A 20,547-nucleotide genomic window follows, 5' to 3' on the forward strand; every position below is an offset into this window, starting at 1 on the left:
TGTGCTGTATGAGCCAGCAATGAAGTTAAACCTAGTGGGGCTGGTTCTAACAGATTCTCCCTCCCAGATAAAAGGGGTTTTCTCTAATGGAAGTTTAAGGGCTGGCTGTTAACTCAGGCAAAAAGACACCGAACAAAAATAAAAGCAAAACTAAAACAAAACCCATCACCTACAAGCAAAAATAAAAAAATAAATCCTCCACATTTGGAAAAAGAGGCTTTCCTATAAAAGTCATAAAGAAATTATGTGGAACTGTAAAAGGGAAAGATACATACCCACCACTCTTGGTCCTCTTCACCAGTTACAATAATTACTTCTCCTTCAACAAATGTGAGTTCATCATCATTATCTGCCTGACAGTCATAAATGGTCTTCACTCGCCTAACTTTGTTTTTCCCCTAAAAATAGAATGAAGTTTGAAATGAAGGACATGAGAAACAGAGAAAAAATATATATGATATGATTTTTGCCTTTTAGTTGTGTTTTTACAAGAAAGTGAAGACTATAAATTACTTTCCCTGCAACTAGGAATATAGAAATACAAAAACTCTGCTTCAACAAGGATTAAAAAAAAATAAAAAGTTACCTACACAGGTGTAGTGGTTTTTTTTTTTCCTTTAGATTTAGAACTCCCAGCAGAATGTAATTTATCGCGCTTAACATGTGACCCTTAAGAGGGATTAAGTAACCTCTGTTTCCTCTGGTGAAGAAAGTTTAAATAATGTCTTTACATTGTTCTAGTCCGCAAACACCCTCCTTCTCCTTTAATACATACTTCCTCAATAAACCTACCATGAACAGAAATTTAAATCCAGTCTCCTCTAAATGTTCCAAGAGAGGTAAGGACTGAGGAAAATGCTGCATTGGAATCCCAGTATTCCTTACAGTTTTGGTTTTGGATCTAGTGCAAAAATACAGGATTCTTTGATTTCAAATCTGCTTACAGGACTGGAAATTATTTTTTTTAGAGATTTTTCCATCCAAATGTTAGCAATTACTTACTAAAATTACCTTAATGTCAGATGGCAGTACTATTTTCTGATGATAATTCACACTAGATATTCTCACAGCTCTACCATTCTGAGTCCAAGTATTTTCTAGGTCATACTTTGCTGCATACTGCTAATTCATATGAAAAAAGCCTCAGCCACGGACTCCTCCCCAAACATATGTTTCTTATGGTAGGGAAGATGACTTAAATTATTTCCAAATAGAGTAAGTAAGCAATATTCACAGCAAAACACTCTTGGCTACTTTATATTCCTCTATTTTCATATCCACACCTCTTCAAAACCTACAGTTAATTCTTTTAACAGAAGTAATCAGTTAACAAGAATGCAAAAACCCAAGAAGAGCAGAAGGAGATGAGAAGCAGAAGGGCTATGAAGGGAAGTCAGCAGGTTTAGAGGAATATGAGCCAAAACTAACTTCACAGAGGAAATTTCCTAGGGAGTCTTCTCTTTGCTGTTACCTACCCACTTGAAATTCCTCCATGTTTTGGCAAAAAAAAAAATCCCTGCAGCTCAACAGCAGAATAGACCCAATGAAAAAAGCACTCACACTAAACTCAAGGCACAGAAAAGTAATAATTAAAAAGGGAGATTTAAGGGAGAAAGCAGTTAACACAACATAAAACTAAAAAAAAACCAACATACCCAAAACAAATTAAGATAAATACCTGAAGATCATATGAGATCAAGGATTTTTTTCTACAGCAAAGGTTTGCTGCAGTGAGAAGTCACTTCAAAGAATGCTTCCTCCTTTCTTAAAAATATCTTGATATAATTTAAACAAAATCTCATCTAGCCCTAGGGACTGGAATTCAATAGGAATGGGTGCTTAGGGACAGGCCCAGCTTTCAACTCCAGAGAACCTTTACAAGCCAAGAGTGTTCCCTCCCAATCAATCTTCCAGTGATGAAGGGAAGCAACTACTTCTGCAAGTTAAAAACTGTCTTGTTCAATAAAAAGAATAAAGAAATTCACATTCCTCTAAACTTACAAAACTGTATGGAACTCAGCTTGTAAAAGCACATAAGAAATGATGGTAATTACTCTGGTTCCATCAGATTTTAACATTTTATTCCTTTCACGGAGAACAGCAAAAAAGCAGCATTTAAGTTCAAGGTCTATTTAATCATGGGAAGGTACAAAAAAGGATGGCTATGTAGAGAGCACATATGTTCCAGAACATATTTTGTTCATGTTCCAGAACAGTTGATGGCATTGTTGTGTAAAGAAATGGAAACAATTCCAGGAAATGTAATCTGTGAGTTAAAAACAAATACCCACCACCAACTGATTCCCTGTACCCAACAAGTGCTTATTACCAGAGATTTTATGCTTAAAACTGAACAGTAGTGAGATGCTGTGATTATTAATAATCCAACCATGCTCTTATTTAAATTCAACACGTTTTTTTTTTCTTTAAAAATGAGTATTTTGTCTCCTTTATAGAAGCCACCTCATACACACAAAAGAATGCTCAAGTGCTCAGTGTGATTTCAGGAGCACTCAGTGCAAGTTTTGTTTCTCTAAAAATATCCTTTCAAGCCTTTATAAATTATCAGTATTGGAATTTTTAAATTACATTTCTGAACAATTAATTTTTTTTTAAACACCAATAAAAAAACCTATGCTTCTCTGTTTAGTGGCTAAATAGTCAAGCCCAAGAGAGAGGTGCCCATGAGTTCTGTGGCTGCTGGCGTGGGTCTCACTGGGATGAAGCACTTCACCAGCCAAAGGATGAAAATGGAGGCAAGATACATTTCAGAGGAATCCTTGCACATTATCACTCCAGCAAAAAAGTTTGCACTGAACATGAAGAGACACAAGTGTGCATGCAAATATGTGCAAAAATGTCGTGATACATACATATATATATATATATATATATACACACACATAGGGAAGATATAGAATAGCTTCTATCACTGCACAACAGTGGAATTATTTAATTTACTGCACCTATGAAAATGGCTGAGTTTAGAGAACAAAGAACCTCTCCTCAGAATTTTTCTGTATACAGTAGGGTAACAATTTAAAAAAAGCCAAAAGTAACCAAACGAAAAAGGTAATCCATTATTTGCTTTCTTTTCTTCTTTAATAAAGTGACAAGTAGCTGAGAATGACCAGCATCATTTGGCTGCTTATATTTAAAACTACATAAATAAACAAACATTTTTTGATCTGATCCCTGTAATATTTAAATTCCAGAATACTCAGGAAGCCCCAGCAACAACTCTGTCCTCAGTTCAGACAGGAGCTTACAGGCAAGTCCATGTCAGAAAGCCAAGCAGAATTATGGCTCCATGGGGCTCTTCCTCACAAAAGCACAAGGCAGAAACACCCTCTGCTTTCACTATTTCACTAGGATGAAGTTTTATTTCCTTTATACATAAGTGCTTTGCATAGCCAATTTGACAAACAAAGCCATCTCCCTTTTGATGTATTCTTCATGATGAAAATCTTAAGAGAGCTCTGGAGTTTCAGTTATCTCAACCTACATAGGCATTAAAAATCCTCCGCTGAAAATTGTACTGGTTAGAAAGATGAACAGCAAGATATTTTGGGAATTGGAATCAAGTTGGAGTTCCAGATCTACAACTACACACCATGCAGCAACTTGCCACTTCATCAATACATCTGAACCTACACCTCAACCATTATAAACATTAAATACTCACAATAGGGACATTTACTATTTTGTCACAGTTGACTTTACTTTAAATTTTGCACCTACTGACAACAGATGCTAACATCCCTTCTTAAAGCTTACGAAGTCAAATATAGAAATATTCTACCAATCTAAGGCACATAGACCCGTGAGCAAAGGCAACAGAGAAAACCATCAATTCATTCAGAGTTGTGATTGGCATAAATATAATAAATACATTAATCCAAACAAATCTAAATACATTGTCATGCTCCCACGGTTATTGTTTTATATTGCAAGTATTTGTTTGAGCATGCAGGAGGCCTTGAAAACCCCCAACACTTGCTGAAGCTGCTTTGGGGCACAAAACGAGACCCTCATTTCCCACCCCAGCCCATAGCTTTATGTTGCCTTGAGTGCACAGCTCAAGGGTGCACAGAAAGTCCTACAGTAACTTCAAAGCCTTCCCTAGGCAAGGAGCTGGAGTAATACCTACCATATTTATTTTCCTGGGAAGTGGCACAGGGGTTTCTGGCAGGGTGTGTGTTATGTCATTAGACTCTTCAGATGCTTGCCTTTGGACGGTATCTCTGGATTGTACGTTTGGAGAAAGATCTATGGAGTGAGATTTTTGATTTGCCTCTGAGGGCTGAGCCTTGGGTGCTGCTTCTCCACCTTGAGTTTTAGCCAACAGCTCTCCTAGCTGAGGTTTTGGAGGAAGGTCCTTCACTTGTGGCTTTGGAGGTAAGTCTCCAAGCTGTGGTTTTGGTGGCAAGTCTCCTAGCTGAGGCTTTGGGGGTAGTTCTCCAGGCTTTGGGGGTAAATCTCCCACTTGAGGTTTCTGAGTTAATTCCAGAGGCAGAGGCTTTGGGGGCAGGTCTCCAGGCTGTGGTTTCTGTGGTATATCGATGGACAGTGAGGGCTTCTGAAACATTTCCATGTGCTGATGGGATTTATCTATTGAAAGATGATGACTGGTTTCTATTTTTCTTAGTGCCACTAAAACAGAAAAGCAAAACAATGTTTTTCACAATCTTAATATTTTAATATTAGGGAGTTAGGCATATATCAAAACTGCAGTTGTGTCAATGACTACGTGGTCACTGAGTCCCATAACTGCCCATAACTCTTCTTAGTCTATAACAAAAGCAGGATAATACAACTTCACGTGACCCTTGTTCACTGAGGTCTCATTTAATTGCTCCTCCTGGAGGCCAGCAGTGCTTATTCCAACAGCTATTAGGTGTCAATTCATAGACCATTTACTTCAAATGAAATAAAGTGAATCACTTTTTGGATCTAAACCAAAAACTATGAAATATAATAAAAGACTTTGCAAAACCATCTATAGACCAATTGACATGACTGTAACAAAATTTATTTTTAATCACAATTACTCACATATACAGTTCAATTCCATACAAAAAACCACCTGACTCTCAGGATTAGTACCTGTAAAATCTCTCAGAAGAGAGTGAGCACATATATCTGTCTATGCAGTGTATAGAACATACTGTACTGTAGACATTCACACTAAGAAAAAATGAATTATTGTATATATTTACAATTCAGTAAATTAGTAAAGACTGAAGTTTTAAAATGTGTATTTTGCAGATTCCATGGAAGGAAACTGAAACTAGATTTTCAAACAGTTCTTTTTCCTAGTGTCATCTCTTGATTTCACTGCTAAGCTCCCTAAGAAAACTCAACTGAAAGCTACCTCAAAAAACAAAACCATTGGTACACACTAAAAATCCCCAACCACAACCTCCTAACTCAAACAGCCCTAATGTTAAAACAGATGAACGGGGAAGAGAGAAAAAATTTACAACCTGTGATGAAAGCAACACATTTCAACTAGAAGGAACATTTTCCTACTGCATTCAGCACTGCTTTAGTATCATATTCTAATAGGCCAAAAAAGTGGCCTCACTCCCTTTGGATAATCACACACTTCAATAACACTTTCATTATATATTTATGGTTACTTATACCAAAAAAACCAAATCAAAACAGAAAAGCAAAACAAAAAAACCCCAAAACAAACAAACAAAAAAAAAACCTCAATAAAAAAACCCCACCAACCAAACCCTCCCCCCCAAAAAACCCCTTACTAACAAAACACCCCAAACCAAACCCATTTGCATAGTTTCCATGAAAGAAATTGTATAATTACTATCAGATGTCTGATTTAAAAATATGTCTGTGTTAATCCCTGTATATTTCTGTGCCCTTGGCTCACCTCACATCAAATGCACACACACTGATCATCTACATGGGTTTCAGATGTGAGTAGATGATATGAAAAACTCTGATAGCAGCCCTTATCAAAGTGCTTTGATTTGGACCTAATTAAATTTTCACCTAAATAATTTTAAATCCAGGAAGTGTTGACTTCCTTCACAGTGCCACCCCCGTGCATCACTGGTGTCTCTTTCAAAACAGAAGATGTCAGAACAATTGTAATTTAACAAAGTTAAAAATTAACATTTGCTTTTTCTCTTAAAAAAATTATTTGCACTCTCAGTTTCAGACATGTGGCTTCAGAATTTTGGACAAGCAGCATTTCCTGATCTTCAGGCTCTATTGTGATCATCCATTCATACAGATATAAATGTATTTTTCATGGCTATTGTATTCAGATAGAATAGTCTGAAGTAGGTCTACTTTCTACTTTATAGTCAACTCAAGAAAAAAAAACAAACCAAAACAAACAAACTTGCAGTGTGAGTTTAAAGAGCTTAGGAAAGAGCATTTCCAAAAGAAAGGTTCCCTGGGATGATGGTCTCAGCAAGCTTGTCACTGATAAATAAGTCAGCATGGAACAGCACCTGATTCTTTCCCAAGGAGTTGCACTGACCATAACCCCGATTGCCAGAACGTGGCACAGGTACAGTTTGCTCCAAGCTGTCAAGAAATGGGACTTGGAGACAATAGGAAAAAACCCAAAACTACCAATGAGAGTGGTCTAGGATGGAAACAGAAGCCCAGAGAAGTCATCCATGGAGACACTCAAAATGTGACTGGCCTTGAGCAACCTGCTCTCATGGCAGAAAGCTGGCCCTGCTCCGAGTGCTGGACTGGACCACAAGACCTCCTGAGGTCTCTTCCAGCTTCAATAAGTTCATGATTTATATTTTTCCTCCCTAGGTGTATTTTTTTCAGTTTAATAAAAGCCTCCCCCATCTTCTAAAATCCTTTCAGTTTTGTGATGCTTTCATGGTTTGTGGCATTTTAGAAATGAAATTTCTGCTGAAAAGATCCATATATTTAAAACAAATATCTACTTTCACCCACATTTGAAAGATGCCATTATGAGAATAGCCACAAAGATATTTCTTACCTTTCTGAGGTAGTTTGGGAAGAACTCTAGGGCCAAGTGCAGTCTTTGCAGTCCCAGTGCTAAATCAACAAATGTGAATTATTAGTGCTTACAACTGTTATAAAATTTCTTATAACTTATTTTTCATTTCCCCCATTTATACATCCATAAATAAAAAATCCCAAAAAAACCCCAAATTTATTTTGCTCCTTTTGTATAATCACTTTGTCCGTGGATAAATCCCAAAACTCAAAGCATTGTTAAGAATTAACTGGGGCTTTTTCAGAGAAAAAGACATACAAATCCTACACAACTTCAATACTATGGGGCAGATATATTCTATGAATGATGGTACATGCAAAATGTACTTTGAAAACAGGTGAAGCTGAAAGACCAACTCTGTGGGCAGATCCTGAACCTTAAGAAAAATTTGTTCTTCAAAAGAACAAATATAATTATAATATTTATAATTATACTGAAACATACAAAACATAATCTGTGCTTTATGTCAGTGAAGCTTTCCAGGACTGAGCCTACACCTTGCAGCCTCCTGCACATGTATGGTATTGCATCACACACACTCTGCTGCAGGAAGAGAAAAGTCTCTGCTACTCCCAGGAAATACTGATGATTGTGGGAAAACAACATGCTTTACTCTGTCAACCTGTACTGCACATATGTTAGCTATTCCCACCAAAGTTTTTCTTTTAAAACCACACCTAAGTCACTTTTATAGAAAAGGAATGTGGAAGAAGAGAATAAAGCAAATTGATTTAAGGCATAAAAATCAATACATAAAAATCAGTATCAGCTCAAAATAATGATTCAAAAACAAAAAAAAAAAAGAGTGAGAAAGCTGCCAATGTATGTTCAACAGAGCAGAGACTCTTCTGCATCATCTGCCTTAATTCTGGTATTGCTTGTCTCTACAGCCAACATTTCAAAATGAGCATGATAAAACCATTTTAATTTCTAGCTGTTTTTTAAATAGCAAAAATACATCACGACATGAAATTGAAAGAACAGCCAAGCTCAATCTTGATTCAATACATCACAGAAACAGAATATCCTGAATTGGAAGGGGCCCACAAAGATCATCAAAGCCCAGCTCCTACCTCAGCCTTTCTCTAATGCCATGGAGTACAAGGAGCACAATTTACCCTTGTCTGGCAAGAACTTAGGATGGGCTCAGCTCTCTGTGCTGTGGAACACTACCATTTTTCCCCTGAATGCCCATGCCAGCTGGATGGATTCAGCAAACATGGGAAGGCAGCTGTGTCTCCCTGTCCTGACAAGCCAGATCACAGTCTGGGGGTGTCCAGAAACTCTTCCTACACATCTTCTGCTGTGCCCTGTCTGAGGTTACACATCCATCCCCAGCCACGGCCCATCCCACTCACTGGTGGTCATGCAAGGCTGTGTACCTGAGGCAGGTGCTTGTTGGAATCACCATGCTCTGAACCTCGGGACTTTGGAATCACAGCACAGCTAGAGAAGTAGCAAACCCTAAGTGACAGCAATGTATGGCTGTCCTTACTGCTCCAGCTATTGAAAAAGACACTTGTAATGGACAGAGTTGATGAACTAGGAGCTAAAAGCAGTTTGTGTTACTGCAGACTGTGTGGCAGCACAGGAGCCTGACAGAGTGGAAAACAGCTAAACTGGAAGACTGAGATGAACTCTCTCTCTTACAGAGCCATCTTCGATGCCAGCCTGTACCCAGAGTGACACTGCCACCTCACACTGAAGCAGATAGAATGAAATTCCAGGAGACATGAAAATACAACTTTTGTCCTGCTGGACCGTGGTCTGAGGCAGCATTCCCCAGCTGGGAGAGCACTTCTGTAGGAGCAGCAGAGAGATTCGGGCACAAGGCGTTCTGTCCATCCCGCTCAAAGGAAGGATTGTGCAGGACAGCGAGGAGCACAGCGTGGGAGGCTCAGTGCAGCCAAAGGATTTGTATGCATGTAGGGCATGCAGAAAACTAATAAGAAACATAGCTAGGATTTTATTTCCTATGAAAGGCTTTTCTTTTCTAATTTACAAATTCGTTATCTTTATTTAAATTTTCATCTTTGCCTTCATATAATGCAGATTTTACCTTGACTGCTGAGACATGCCCTCAAACTTGTTTGCAGCCTTAGTTGAAGGTGGGCCCAAATCATTACCTGAGGTGAAAAAAGGACAATTAAAAACAAAAAAAAAAAAATCATTAGGATAACTGAAATATAATCAACAGAGGGTGCAATTTAAAACAAAACGTGTATTCCTCTATGCATCTTCTATATAACATATCTAAAATATGTTTTATAAATTTATTCTTTATTAATAATTTTGTAGCTGAAAAAGCAGGAGGGACCAAAATAATCCAAGATGACCTTTCATATAACACATTTTAAAACAACTCACTGGTAACTCTCATCTCCTGGCAAGGGAAGATTGAATGACATTGCTGTAGGGCATTTGTTTTGAAATAGTGTTTCAATTTTCTCTGAATAGAAGGAGATACAGCAGGCCAGTATCAGATACATTATTCACTGATGTTTACATTTTGCACTTTGAGGCAAAAAATCTTTTGAAAACCACCATGAATATGATTTTATTCACAAAACATTAAATTTCTAAGGATTGGTATTTTATCTTATGCAAAGAACAGCCTTTACTGATTTAGTGACTAAGTTTGTATGTTCTCATAATCTGCCATTGGTAAAGAAAAGATCCTGGGTATACCGAATTCTGTCAAAAGGCAGCAAAATCCAAACCCAAGTGCTCTGGACTCCTTCAGCAGAAAGCTTCTCTTCATTAGCAGTCACCATTTTCAAGGTATAATGACACCAACTCCTTTGGTTTAGTGCCTTTTCATCCCCTTTGCCTCTCCTTTTACAGCACGTCAATCTCAAAACCAGCTTCAACAACCATTAGTAAATTTTGTCATTGAAATAGATGCAAAGTGACATTTAATGATCCAAGAACACAAAATACTTCTCATTCAAAAGAATGACACATTTTTCTAAATACCATTCTTGGCACATTGATGTCTAAATGAAACAGCAGAAAAGGCTCATGCTGTGCCTTGCTAAAAATATGTTTGTGTTTAAAAGTGGTGCAAAAAAGGAACTAAGGTAAAACAGCAAACATGCAGATCCTATGGATAAAGGAGGGAAAAATATCTCATGGTTGCTATGGAAATACAAAATAATCTAAATGACATTTTTAGAACATCTTGAATAGTAACTCAATTTGCTTAGACATAAGCTAAGGACTGCTCTGCTTGAAACTTCAATTAATGCACAGATTAGAAGACAAATGCTGAAATTCCACATAGCAAGAAATATAACAACACAGAAGAAAGCTTCTGAAAGGAAAAGCAGTGAACATCTGACAATACCCTTAAGCAAAAAAACACAAAGGCAGATAGAAGAAATTCCTTCTTTTATAAACACAAAATTTCATACTTGCTTAAAAATACAAATGGACTTTGAAATAAGCTTTTGTACAGATTTCAGCTAAGAAAAATAGAGAGAACAGGCCCCTCTTCAATCCACTGAAGTTTAACTTGCCCTGAAAAGCAGTGAAGAGACAGGAAAAGCAATATTCTTCTTTGGCCCTGCTCTAACAGGCTTCTTCATCTCCCACTGCACACCTGCACCTTTCCCATATTTTTTTCTTCCTTCATCTGTTGCCTAATGTGTTTAAGGAAAAGTTGACACCTGCTCAGCATCTAATCCTATCCACACCTTTCATCCTAACAGTGCTACATTATACAGTATTCTCGTATATGGTACTTTAGGTGCTGTTTTGGACTTAAATATTTAACATTTTTTACATATTTAAAGTCCAAGCTCTTCAAAATGTCTGAACTACCTCTGAAAAATTACAGAACTGTTGGACTCCACAACATAGGAAACATTTTTTCCATATCCCAGACCTCTGAGAAATAGAGAATGGAAAATATTCCTTTATTTTTATTCCTTGAGAAAAAGTCTTTGTTTTTCATTGGACTCTATACTTTTCTTCATGTTGAATCCTAGATTAAATCACACATGAGTACTCCATGATTTACTAAATTTAACTCAATTTGCTGAAAAAATGGTGCATTTAGTCTAGCAATTTTTTTTCATTTTAGGCTAGTAATTGTGTGTTTGTACTAGAATAGAGAGAGGATTCTCTTAAAATACGAGTAATGTATGGATGATGCACCTATGTAATCGCTGGATTCCAGTTTAAAAATTTGCAGATTCATGGAAATCCTGCCACCAAAACTAAAATCAAGGAAAATTACATGGGCCTGAGATTTATAGCTACCAAGAGAATTTGACTGCATAGAGCAATGTTTATTCAAAAGAGGAAGAATCTGAGTAGCCTGGAAAATTGTTCTAAAAAGCATATGTCAGAAAGGTATCCTGGTAAAAATAAAAATTCAAATGCACTGTTTCTGTGTAACTTCTGCTGGTAGCAGGATGCAAATCTATCAGTCTTTGTGTATGTACAGACAACACCACAAAAGCCAAATACATATTAAGACAACACAATCCCACCAGCGAGGTGTGAACACTTTAGAGGAGAGGCGTGGCCCAGAGCCCACGGACAGAACTCCTGTGGCAGCTGTGACCCTGCACAGACACGGTGGCTCTGGGTGGCCCAAGGCTGCATCCCCGGTCCCTGAGCTGGGCACAGCAGCAGCAGCAGCAGGGACAGAGGCAGAGGAGAGCAGTGGCTGAGGGGCTGGGGTGAGGGCAGAGTCTGGGCAGCTAGGGCAGAGACAGGGAGGGACTGGATGGGCCCCAGGGCAGCGTGGAGCAGTTTCAGCTCTCTCAAGTGAGACTCGGCTGCGGCAGCCCGGGAGGCAGTGACAGGAGATGGAACTGCTGATTTATCTGAGCTGGCGTTACATCAAGCTGCAATCATTGGAAAGCAAGCACCAGGTAAAAAGAAACCAAAGATCATATATCAGCCATCATAAAGGTTTTTCCCCTGCCCTTTTGATTTGCATTTCAAAACTCACCCCAAGGAATTGGGCCCTTATTCTGGGGTCCATGAGGTAGTGGGCTTGGTGGGTCAGAGAGGGTTCTTTTGTGTCCTGGGGGTGGGGGAGGTGGTCTCTTCTTGGAAAGAGTGGAGCTGCCACTAGAGGTTTGAGTGCTTAGAGGGAGGGTTGAAGGTGGGCCTGCAAAATAACAAACAACCTTCTTACAAATACATGTGCATAAACGTCAAAGCAGCACTGAAAAATTCACAGTCAGACCCACAGTGAAGTGCAGCAAAAGACTAAAATAAAAAGACAAGCCATGCCAAAAACACTGTTTAGATTAAACGACACATCCACCACATTTTTAACCATCTCAGCTGTGGGAATACAAGCAACTTGACAATAGAATGACATGCGTACTTATGTTTAAAAAATACAGGATTAATCGTGCCAAGATTTCTAATTTTAGGCATTGTTCAAAAAAAAAAAAGCATCATGAAATATTAAAAGTAAGTAATATTTAGCATATGGGATTAAAATAGCTGTTAATTTATACCAGAATGAAAGCACATTCTATATGCTTTAATATGTGGGGAGGTTTTTAGCCCTCCAGACCATCCCATACAAATTTTGTTAATAAACTGGAAGGCAGGAGGAAAGAAATAAAAATATGTCTACAAATTTTCCTTTCACCTTCAAAATTGGATTTTTAGCTTAAGATTTTCTTTAATTCTTTTCTATTTTTTCTGTAGATCAAATACATCAAACTATGCATTCCAAAAGCAATGCAAATTGTTGTACATGGCATGAATAAAATAAACATCAGAGAAGTGCTTTCTGGGACTGAGATTAGATATTTCATGGTAGCACTGCTTATAAGAGCCTATGCAGTCAACCCTAGCCTTAAATACTTTTATTTCCCTCTGATTTAATGCTGGCACAAGTATTATTCAACACAATGCATGTTTTACACAATATGGGAACAGATACAGCTTGAAAGACAAAATAACTCAGTGGGAAGACAAGAGTTGCTCCTAATCAGCCTCAGCATTGCCCTTCACAAAGGTCCCTGGCCAGGGGAAGCAGCGCCGGGCGCAGGCGGCAGCGAGGGGACATCGGCTGGAGTCAGCTGCCACCAGTGCCCTCAGAAACGCCTTGGGACACCTCCTGCAGAGCTCTGCATCAGGCCAGAGCAGCTCCAGGGGGTTTGTTGTTGGGGTGCTTTTTGTTAGTTTGTGGGTTTGTTGGTTTTGTCTTGTTTTAATCTAACCAACAACTCAGACTTCACTGCAGTCTTCACTTGTAGTGAGTTTGCACATCAGACAGCTTTGCCATCAGTCCAGAAAAATGCAGAAAATTGACGTAAAACTTTAAAAGCAAAGTCTATTTATACCTGAAATTTCAAGTCTGTTGTCAGTCTATTTTTTAGCACGGTAGAACCAACTTGCTTATTTTTGAAAAGCTATCTTATTTGAACAGAATTTGAGACAAAAACCTTCATTTAGTTACTTGACATATATCTTACCATGCAGCACACAAAGCTAGAGCTGCCTTCTTCAAAAATATTTATGAATATTCTCTATAGGTAGCCTGGAAATTATCAATATCTGCACTCCTTCCCAAATTATTATATATTATAGAAATACAGAAATCATTGAGAAATAATATTTGTTAAAATTCTTTAGGTGAAACATTTAACATTGACAAAAGTAGCTTCAATGATTCTATAAGCATGAATCTGTTTGTCAGATATTTTCAGCAGGTGACTGCTCTCTTTCTTATAAACAGAAAAGAAAAAATTAATAGAACTGTCCCTAATGAGTCAGTAATTCAATCTATTCTCTTCCAGATTCAATCCTGGAGCGCCTTCTGCTGTGCAGGACAATCTCTCAACCCAATCTCTCAATCTCTCAGCAGAGATTTTGGGCCCAGCTTAATTAATCGGTTGCTTTTGTAAATCAAATTATACATTTTGCAACTGTTCCTCTCAATTTGCTTCCAAGTTCACAAAACCATTAACTGACAAGTCAAACGCCAGTGCATTTAATGGTGGTTCCCCAGTTTGCATCCTCACCCTTTCTCAATTTCTTTATTGAGCTCAAATAAGCAAGATAACTTAATCTGTGCCTTGAGATATTTCTGAAAGCAAAACCAACTTTTCTCATTCTAAATTTTGATTGATGATCCCTTAAACTCCAGCAACATGCCAATTCTTTCTTTCAGAAATACAAATCAAAGGTTGTTTTGCTTCGTGATGCGATGCGAATGTATTTAGGAATGGCAGGGGGGCAGGAACAGTCAATATCCGCTGTTAACAGTAAGGTAACTCTAAAAGCAGCGGCGGTCACAGCCGGGCTGTCCCGGCAGCGTTGTCCCTTGTCCCTGTCCCTTGTCCCTGTCCCTTGTCCCTGTCCCTTGTCCCCAATGGAGCGCGCCCGGTCCCGGTGCCCGCAGCGCGGCTCCCACCGCCCCCTGGCGGCGGCGGCGCGCACCGCATCCCCCCGCTCACAAACCGCCCCAAACGGCCCCAAACGGCCCCAAACTGCCCCAAACCGGCCCCAAACCGCCCCAAACCAGCCCAGAGCCAGGAAAACGGGAGCAAAGGCACTGAAATGCTATTGTGCGCGCATTGCAAAAATTCAACTTCAGACGTGAAGTGAAATAATAACTTTAAATAATAAATAATAGCTATTGCCAATAAGAGGAAGAAATCTTCTCTACAAAAATAAACTGTAGTAGAATTAAAAAGAAACCCCTTAAATTAGCTTATATGGAACGTTTTAGATTTCACATTAATTACACATATCCAGACATTACTGAGGAGTTGCAAAAAATACCTTCACAGCTTTCAGAAGTTCCCATGGCATACAAAAGTGACAGGGGAAAGGTGTTTAAGATATTATAAATAATGCTTTCAGACTCCTAGCATTTGTTTCTGTATTAAACTGACAGAAGGAATAAATATGATTACAAAAGTCATACAATAATTATTACATGGCTGAAATACAAAAATAACTTATGGTCAAATAAAAACAAAGTAAAGGAAAACTTCAAAACATCATTATAGAAAGAGGTATAAAATGACATCGTGCTTTGAATAAAGAAAACATAGGGAAAGTGCTTGAATCAAAACCATTTTATAGAAACAACTGGTGAAGTAATACAAAACCTGCTGATGTATGAACTGTCTGTATTATTATAAAAGATACCGTATCACAGAGTCACTTAGATTGGGAAAGACCTTTGAGATCATCGAGTCGGACACTGCCAGGTCCTCCCCTAAACCACATCTCTGCTCCTGTGCCTTTGGGATTCCCTTCTTGAGGAATGTCCTGGATTCCTTTTAGACTGCTTCCCAGGGGACTCTTGTCAGCCAGGCTCCTAAACAGGCCAAAATCTGTCCCCTGGAAGTGCGAGGTGGCAGCTCTGCTGATCTCCCCCTCTGACTTGTCCAAGAATTCCTGATTCCCTGTGCCCCAGGCAGCCTACATCACACTCAAGTCCTCTCTCCACAAGCAGCAGGTCCAGCAGGGGCCTTCCCTTGCTGGCTCCCTCACCAGCTGAGTAGCAAAGTTCTCTTCCACTCACTCCAGATGCATCTTAGACATTCCTGCCCCATGAGAACAGGGCCAGCAATTGTGAGACTTCTCCCAGCTGCTTCAAGGGGCCTCTCCATCCTGGCAGATTCCCACCAGGACATCTGCCTGTTGGCCTTTCTCTGGTTCCTACCACCAAACACTCGACCCTACTGCCACCATCATCCAGCTCAGACACTCAAAGCAGTCCCCAGCCTACAGGGCTGCCCCACTGCCTCTCCCTCCTTGCCTGTCCCTTCTGAAGGGTTTACAGCCATCCATTGCAGCACTCCAGTGTGCCAGTCATCCCAGAAGGATGGCAGCTGCAGATTTCCTGCTGCACAATGGCTTCCAGCCCCTCCTGTTTGCTGCCCGTGCTGGGTGCAGGGGTGTAGATGCACTTCAGTTGGGATATTGATCCTGACACCCTTTTGGGGGATAAGCCCTGATTTCTACAAGAGTGTTTGGAGGCATTTCCATGCCTTATGTCTTATGAGCCCAAAGGCCCTCAGTGGCACACACACTCCATCAAACACTGGGGTGCTGCCCCCAGGGTTACCTTGAGCAAGCCTGGTTTTGTCCATTTCCCCCTTCTAATCTACTTTAAAGCTCTTTCAATGTGTTCTGACAACTCAGTGGCAGATACCACTGCTCCCAGCTCAGGCTGGCAGAATTACACCCCTTCCTGCATGTCATTCCATGCAAATTCCCACCCAAACTGGCACACCATGCCCTGCTCACTTGCACTGTTTGTGGTGCTAAGGGTTCCTTTACACACATCTGGGCTGGGCCCTGCTGCCCTGGCCCTGCCATGTCCCCTCAGCTGCTGTGCTGTCACACTGCTGTGGCTCCTCAGCTTTCTCACTGCCCTGAGGTTCTCCTGGCTAAGGAATCCCTCCCGTGCCAGGACCAGGGCTGCTCCCTCAGCAACAGCACGTGTCTGTGTATATACACACATAAATGTGTGTGTAAAACCAGCAGCTCAAAACAATCCTGTGTGATATTCTTAATTATAGAAGGCTAGGCATCTTTAAGCAATAATCAGAGCAGTTACTAGATCTAAGCTATTTTTTTTATTTTAACCAGGCAGCAATTGAGCCAGTCATTTCCTCTCCAATAGATGTCTTAATTGTGATTTCTCACATAGTTCAGTTCACATTTTGTAAAGGACATTTTTCCTAACACAAGCAAAAACCAAAAACCAAAAACAAAACCCCAAAAAACTTGACCCAGAAGTTTTTCCTTTTGTCAGGCTTCTTTTCCTCAGTTCCTGGGAAGCAAATGCTTACAGTACTCTGTTGTCGTGTTTTATCTCTTTTTCGTACTATAAAGATCAGGCTTTCATGTGTAAATAGATCAAATAATCTCAAAATTATTGTACTAAGGTAAATAACTGGATAACATGTGCAATTAGTAGTACTTTGCCCTTTAGGGTTTGTGCAGTTAGTGTAATAACAATTCACTTGAGTACTTGTGAAACCATGCAAAGCTGCTGCCACTCAATCAAGAAATGCTGGGTTTACAGTGTAAAAACTTCACATGTGTAACTATTTTTTTTACCACTTAATGCAACATAGGGGGAAAACACAGAATTCTCCTAAAGGTAGAATGGACACTGCAAAGGAAAGTAGCTTATATTAAAAATAGTGTTTTCATTAACAAGTGTTGTTATCCTTATTTTTAAATTTCTCATGAGTTACTTATTGCATAGATATTACTAAAAGCCTTTTCAGTTTGTCTTACCCAGTATAATATATTTTCAGCAGTGAAAATAAGAGCATAATTAAAGACAAAATGATCATGATCACTCTGAATAAGAAAGCTAAGAATATACATTGATTCAACATTAGTATTTGAAGTAAATTAAATAATTAATGCTTAAAAAAGGTTTGGTTTGAAAAGAAAAGATAAAAATTATACTAAAGAATTTTGGTTTGGGTTGATTCAGAAATAGAAGAGCCCATGAAACCAGCAATCCCTAGCTAGTCCTATTATGGTGTTAAAAAATACAAAGTCTTAGTGGAATAAGTAGCATTATTTAATCACAATGTGCAACGCATTTATAAGAATATTTTAAAAAAAAGTCTCCAAGTATAAGCAAGAGAAGTATAGAATCCTGCAAGCATTCAGAAGAAACAGGATGACCTCAAAGGCTGAGGTAATGGAAATGAGAATAACTACATTTGTGCTATAAATTAAGAACTTCAGTTGCAAATGAGCAGGGACTGTGTAATGCCTGCCATGCCACAGTATGATACAATCAGGAAAAAAACAAAACCCTAGGACCAAAGGATTCTTTGATGTGGCATTTCCAGCAGAAACAGCAAATTTTACTGCTGTCCCAACACTTCCAGCCAGTTGTATTTCAGAAATCTGATTTAAACAGCAAAGGTACAGAGAAGAGTTAGTGCGATGAAAGGATAACTTGAACCCCAGGAGAATGAAAATATTCTTCAATCAGATAAAGTAAAATACTCTTGGTTTGTTTAGTGTAACACCCCAGACATGGAGACCTGTACGATTTCCACCCAGGCAGGACCTTGGCATGGCCACCAGCCACAGAAACACCACCAAAGCCAAAGGGCAATGTTGGTACACTCACAAAGTAACTTAGTGAACCCAACAAGATTTCTAATCTTGTGTACAAGGCAGTCAGACAACTTCTGGAAGTTACTAGTAAATTCAAACAGACTAATTTGGTTAGAAATAGAGTCTGATCTAGTGAAGGAGCAGATGATGTGACTGTGTCTGCAGTAGCAGAGGACTGGAACCACAAAGGAAGTGCCTTTGGCTTTAGGTACCTCATATCAGAGCTGAGACAGTGCAAACTATGCAGCCTTGTAGGTGTTGAAGACCCAAATTAACTTCATGATACAGAATTTATCCCTGACCTCCATGCTCATCTGGGATAAACAGGCAGAACCACTAAAATCAATTAGCTTTGAGCTGAAGTCAAGGAAACCTGGATTAGACTGCCTAACACTTCTCCAAAGCTAGTTAGCAACATTACTCCCACACTGGATTGGCAATGAAGGTGGTGCAAAATTTTATTTAGCTACTGAGGCAAGTCGTAGAATTTCTTAAATATTGATTTTTTTTTTTTGAAAGCTTTTTGTAAAACAATAAGCAGAAGACCTGCTAGATGTCTGGAGCTATAATGCAGGTATAAGTTGAAAAGAGCAATAAAAAAGATGATTTTGAGAATATTACAGGCTAAAGATATGACTAAGAACAGAAGTAAGCTGACTCTAAATAAGCTTAGATAAACTATTGAAAAAGGTGCAGAGTGGTTGGCTCAGTGGCTCAGGCAGCCACTGCACTCCTTCAGTACTTTTTATTCTGTGAGAATTACTTAAATCTATAGCAGAGATAACAGAAAGTAAGGTGTATCCACAATTGAGACTGTGTGGAGAAAAATTCATGAAGGTTCCAGAATTTTTAGGAATATTTTGAAAAGTTATCAAATGAAAAATCTGGACATGGATTATAATGATGTGTGGAGAAATTTAAAACTTCCCCACATCCCCTCCTCCAACTATTGTACCTATAAAATTATTTTTAGCCAGCATGTCCACTGAAAACCATGAGCAAGGGTGATGTGCCTTACATAAATCACTTTAAACTTCCCTTCTCTCCCCAGTACAAGTTCAGTGGATAGCTTCCTGATCACTGTGGCCCCTCAGGAACAACACAGAACTTTGCTACTCAGAACTTCACTGGGCAATGAAAGAGAGGGCTACAATGAAGGGGTTTTCTTAAAAATAAAACAAGTTTTGGAAAGACAGTTTCATCTGCATGTCCCAAAGGATGAAAACTTATGAAACTTAAAAATTGTCTGCCTCCTTCTAAAATGCAGATCCACCTGTTATCCATTCCCTGCAGACTCCATGTCCTAGCAGGGGCCCATGCTATCTGCCAGGGCCTCACAGCAGCACAGGGACAAAGATCAGATTGTTTTCTGACAGAAGATAAGCTTAAATTTAAATACAGATTCAGTGCTTTTGTTACTTTTGCTGTTTAGGGAGCTTAGTGAAAAAAGTAACACTATTTTCATATAATCTTAAACACATGATATTAAAATGAACTTTCTAAACAAAAAATACATCTGACAAGTAAGGTTGTGTAAACCTCAATGTAAGGAATACACTCTATTACTTCTCATCCAAAAGAGGAGAAAAATTCTACAGGTTTATGTTTTCCTACACAAAGAAAATTGACTGTATCAAAACTCAGATGTATCAATAGTGTCTTATGGGAGTAGAGAATCTCTGCTTCATTTCTTTTACATAATCTGAGAACTGGAAGAGGGGGGATAACAAGGACCAGCACAGTTTAAAAGAACCATAAGTGCATCTCAAAATGATGCATCTACAGCAACCTTTCCACACTGAAACTGTCCTATGCATTTGTCACTTTTCCCCCCAACTTTTAACACAGGTATGTATACCACAGAAGTTTCTAATTTCACAGTATTGTTGAGTGGATATCAACCAAAACTCCACTCCAGCACCACTAACAAACTGTAGAATTTCAGCATGTTTGAAGCAGAGAAGCACAGTGACTTTAACATAACAGCAGTTCCATTCAACCTCTCTGACTTACCCAGTGAATCTGACATTTTCCACTCCGATGAAGCAGTTAATGTTATATTAGAAGGTAATTTTGTGAAATTGTAATATTATTTCATTGTGATATAATTAAGGATTTCTTTGCAGAACCTCTGACATGAAAACACATGAAAGCTCAATACCTCAATTCTTCCCAAGTAGCTTTGGTGTGGTGTTGTGTTGGTCCTTGTTTAGGAACAGCTAGGAAAATGCCTAACATTTCAGAAACCAAAATACATATTTAGAATGAAATATAAATATAAATATCCCCTTTCCCGGAGATAAAGACAATTTTCTAGGTAAGTCTGTATGAGAGCTCCACTATATACTGACAAAGAAATAAAGTTCATTAAAATGTGTTGAAAGCTGACAACATACTAAGCACTGTGTACAGATACCAGACACAACCTCATTAACCTT

The 20,547-nt window shown here is 38.9% G+C and overlaps 1 protein-coding gene across 4 annotated transcripts in view; it reads right to left on the reverse strand.

The window, feature by feature from the left end:
• Positions 1-20,547, reverse strand: part of ASAP1 (ArfGAP with SH3 domain, ankyrin repeat and PH domain 1) — a 144,056-nt gene that overhangs the window by 4,295 nt on the left and 119,214 nt on the right. For 2 of the 4 annotated variants that reach the window (XM_064397158.1, XM_064397165.1), the window contains exons 25-29: positions 11,982-12,143; positions 9,078-9,144; positions 6,998-7,056; positions 4,151-4,653; positions 276-398 (exon numbers count right to left, since the gene is read on the reverse strand). In XM_064397158.1, the coding sequence (XP_064253228.1) occupies positions 276-398; positions 4,151-4,653; positions 6,998-7,056; positions 9,078-9,144; positions 11,982-12,143 (914 nt within the window). The remainder of the gene's footprint in view (positions 1-275; positions 399-4,150; positions 4,654-6,997; positions 7,057-9,077; positions 9,145-11,981; positions 12,144-20,547) is intronic. The other 2 variants (XM_064397184.1, XM_064397175.1) reach the window with 1 other exon arrangement.

The sequence above is a fragment of the Passer domesticus genome, chromosome 1, assembly GCF_036417665.1.
Source record: "Passer domesticus isolate bPasDom1 chromosome 1, bPasDom1.hap1, whole genome shotgun sequence".
Taxonomy (NCBI): Eukaryota; Metazoa; Chordata; class Aves; order Passeriformes; family Passeridae; genus Passer; species Passer domesticus.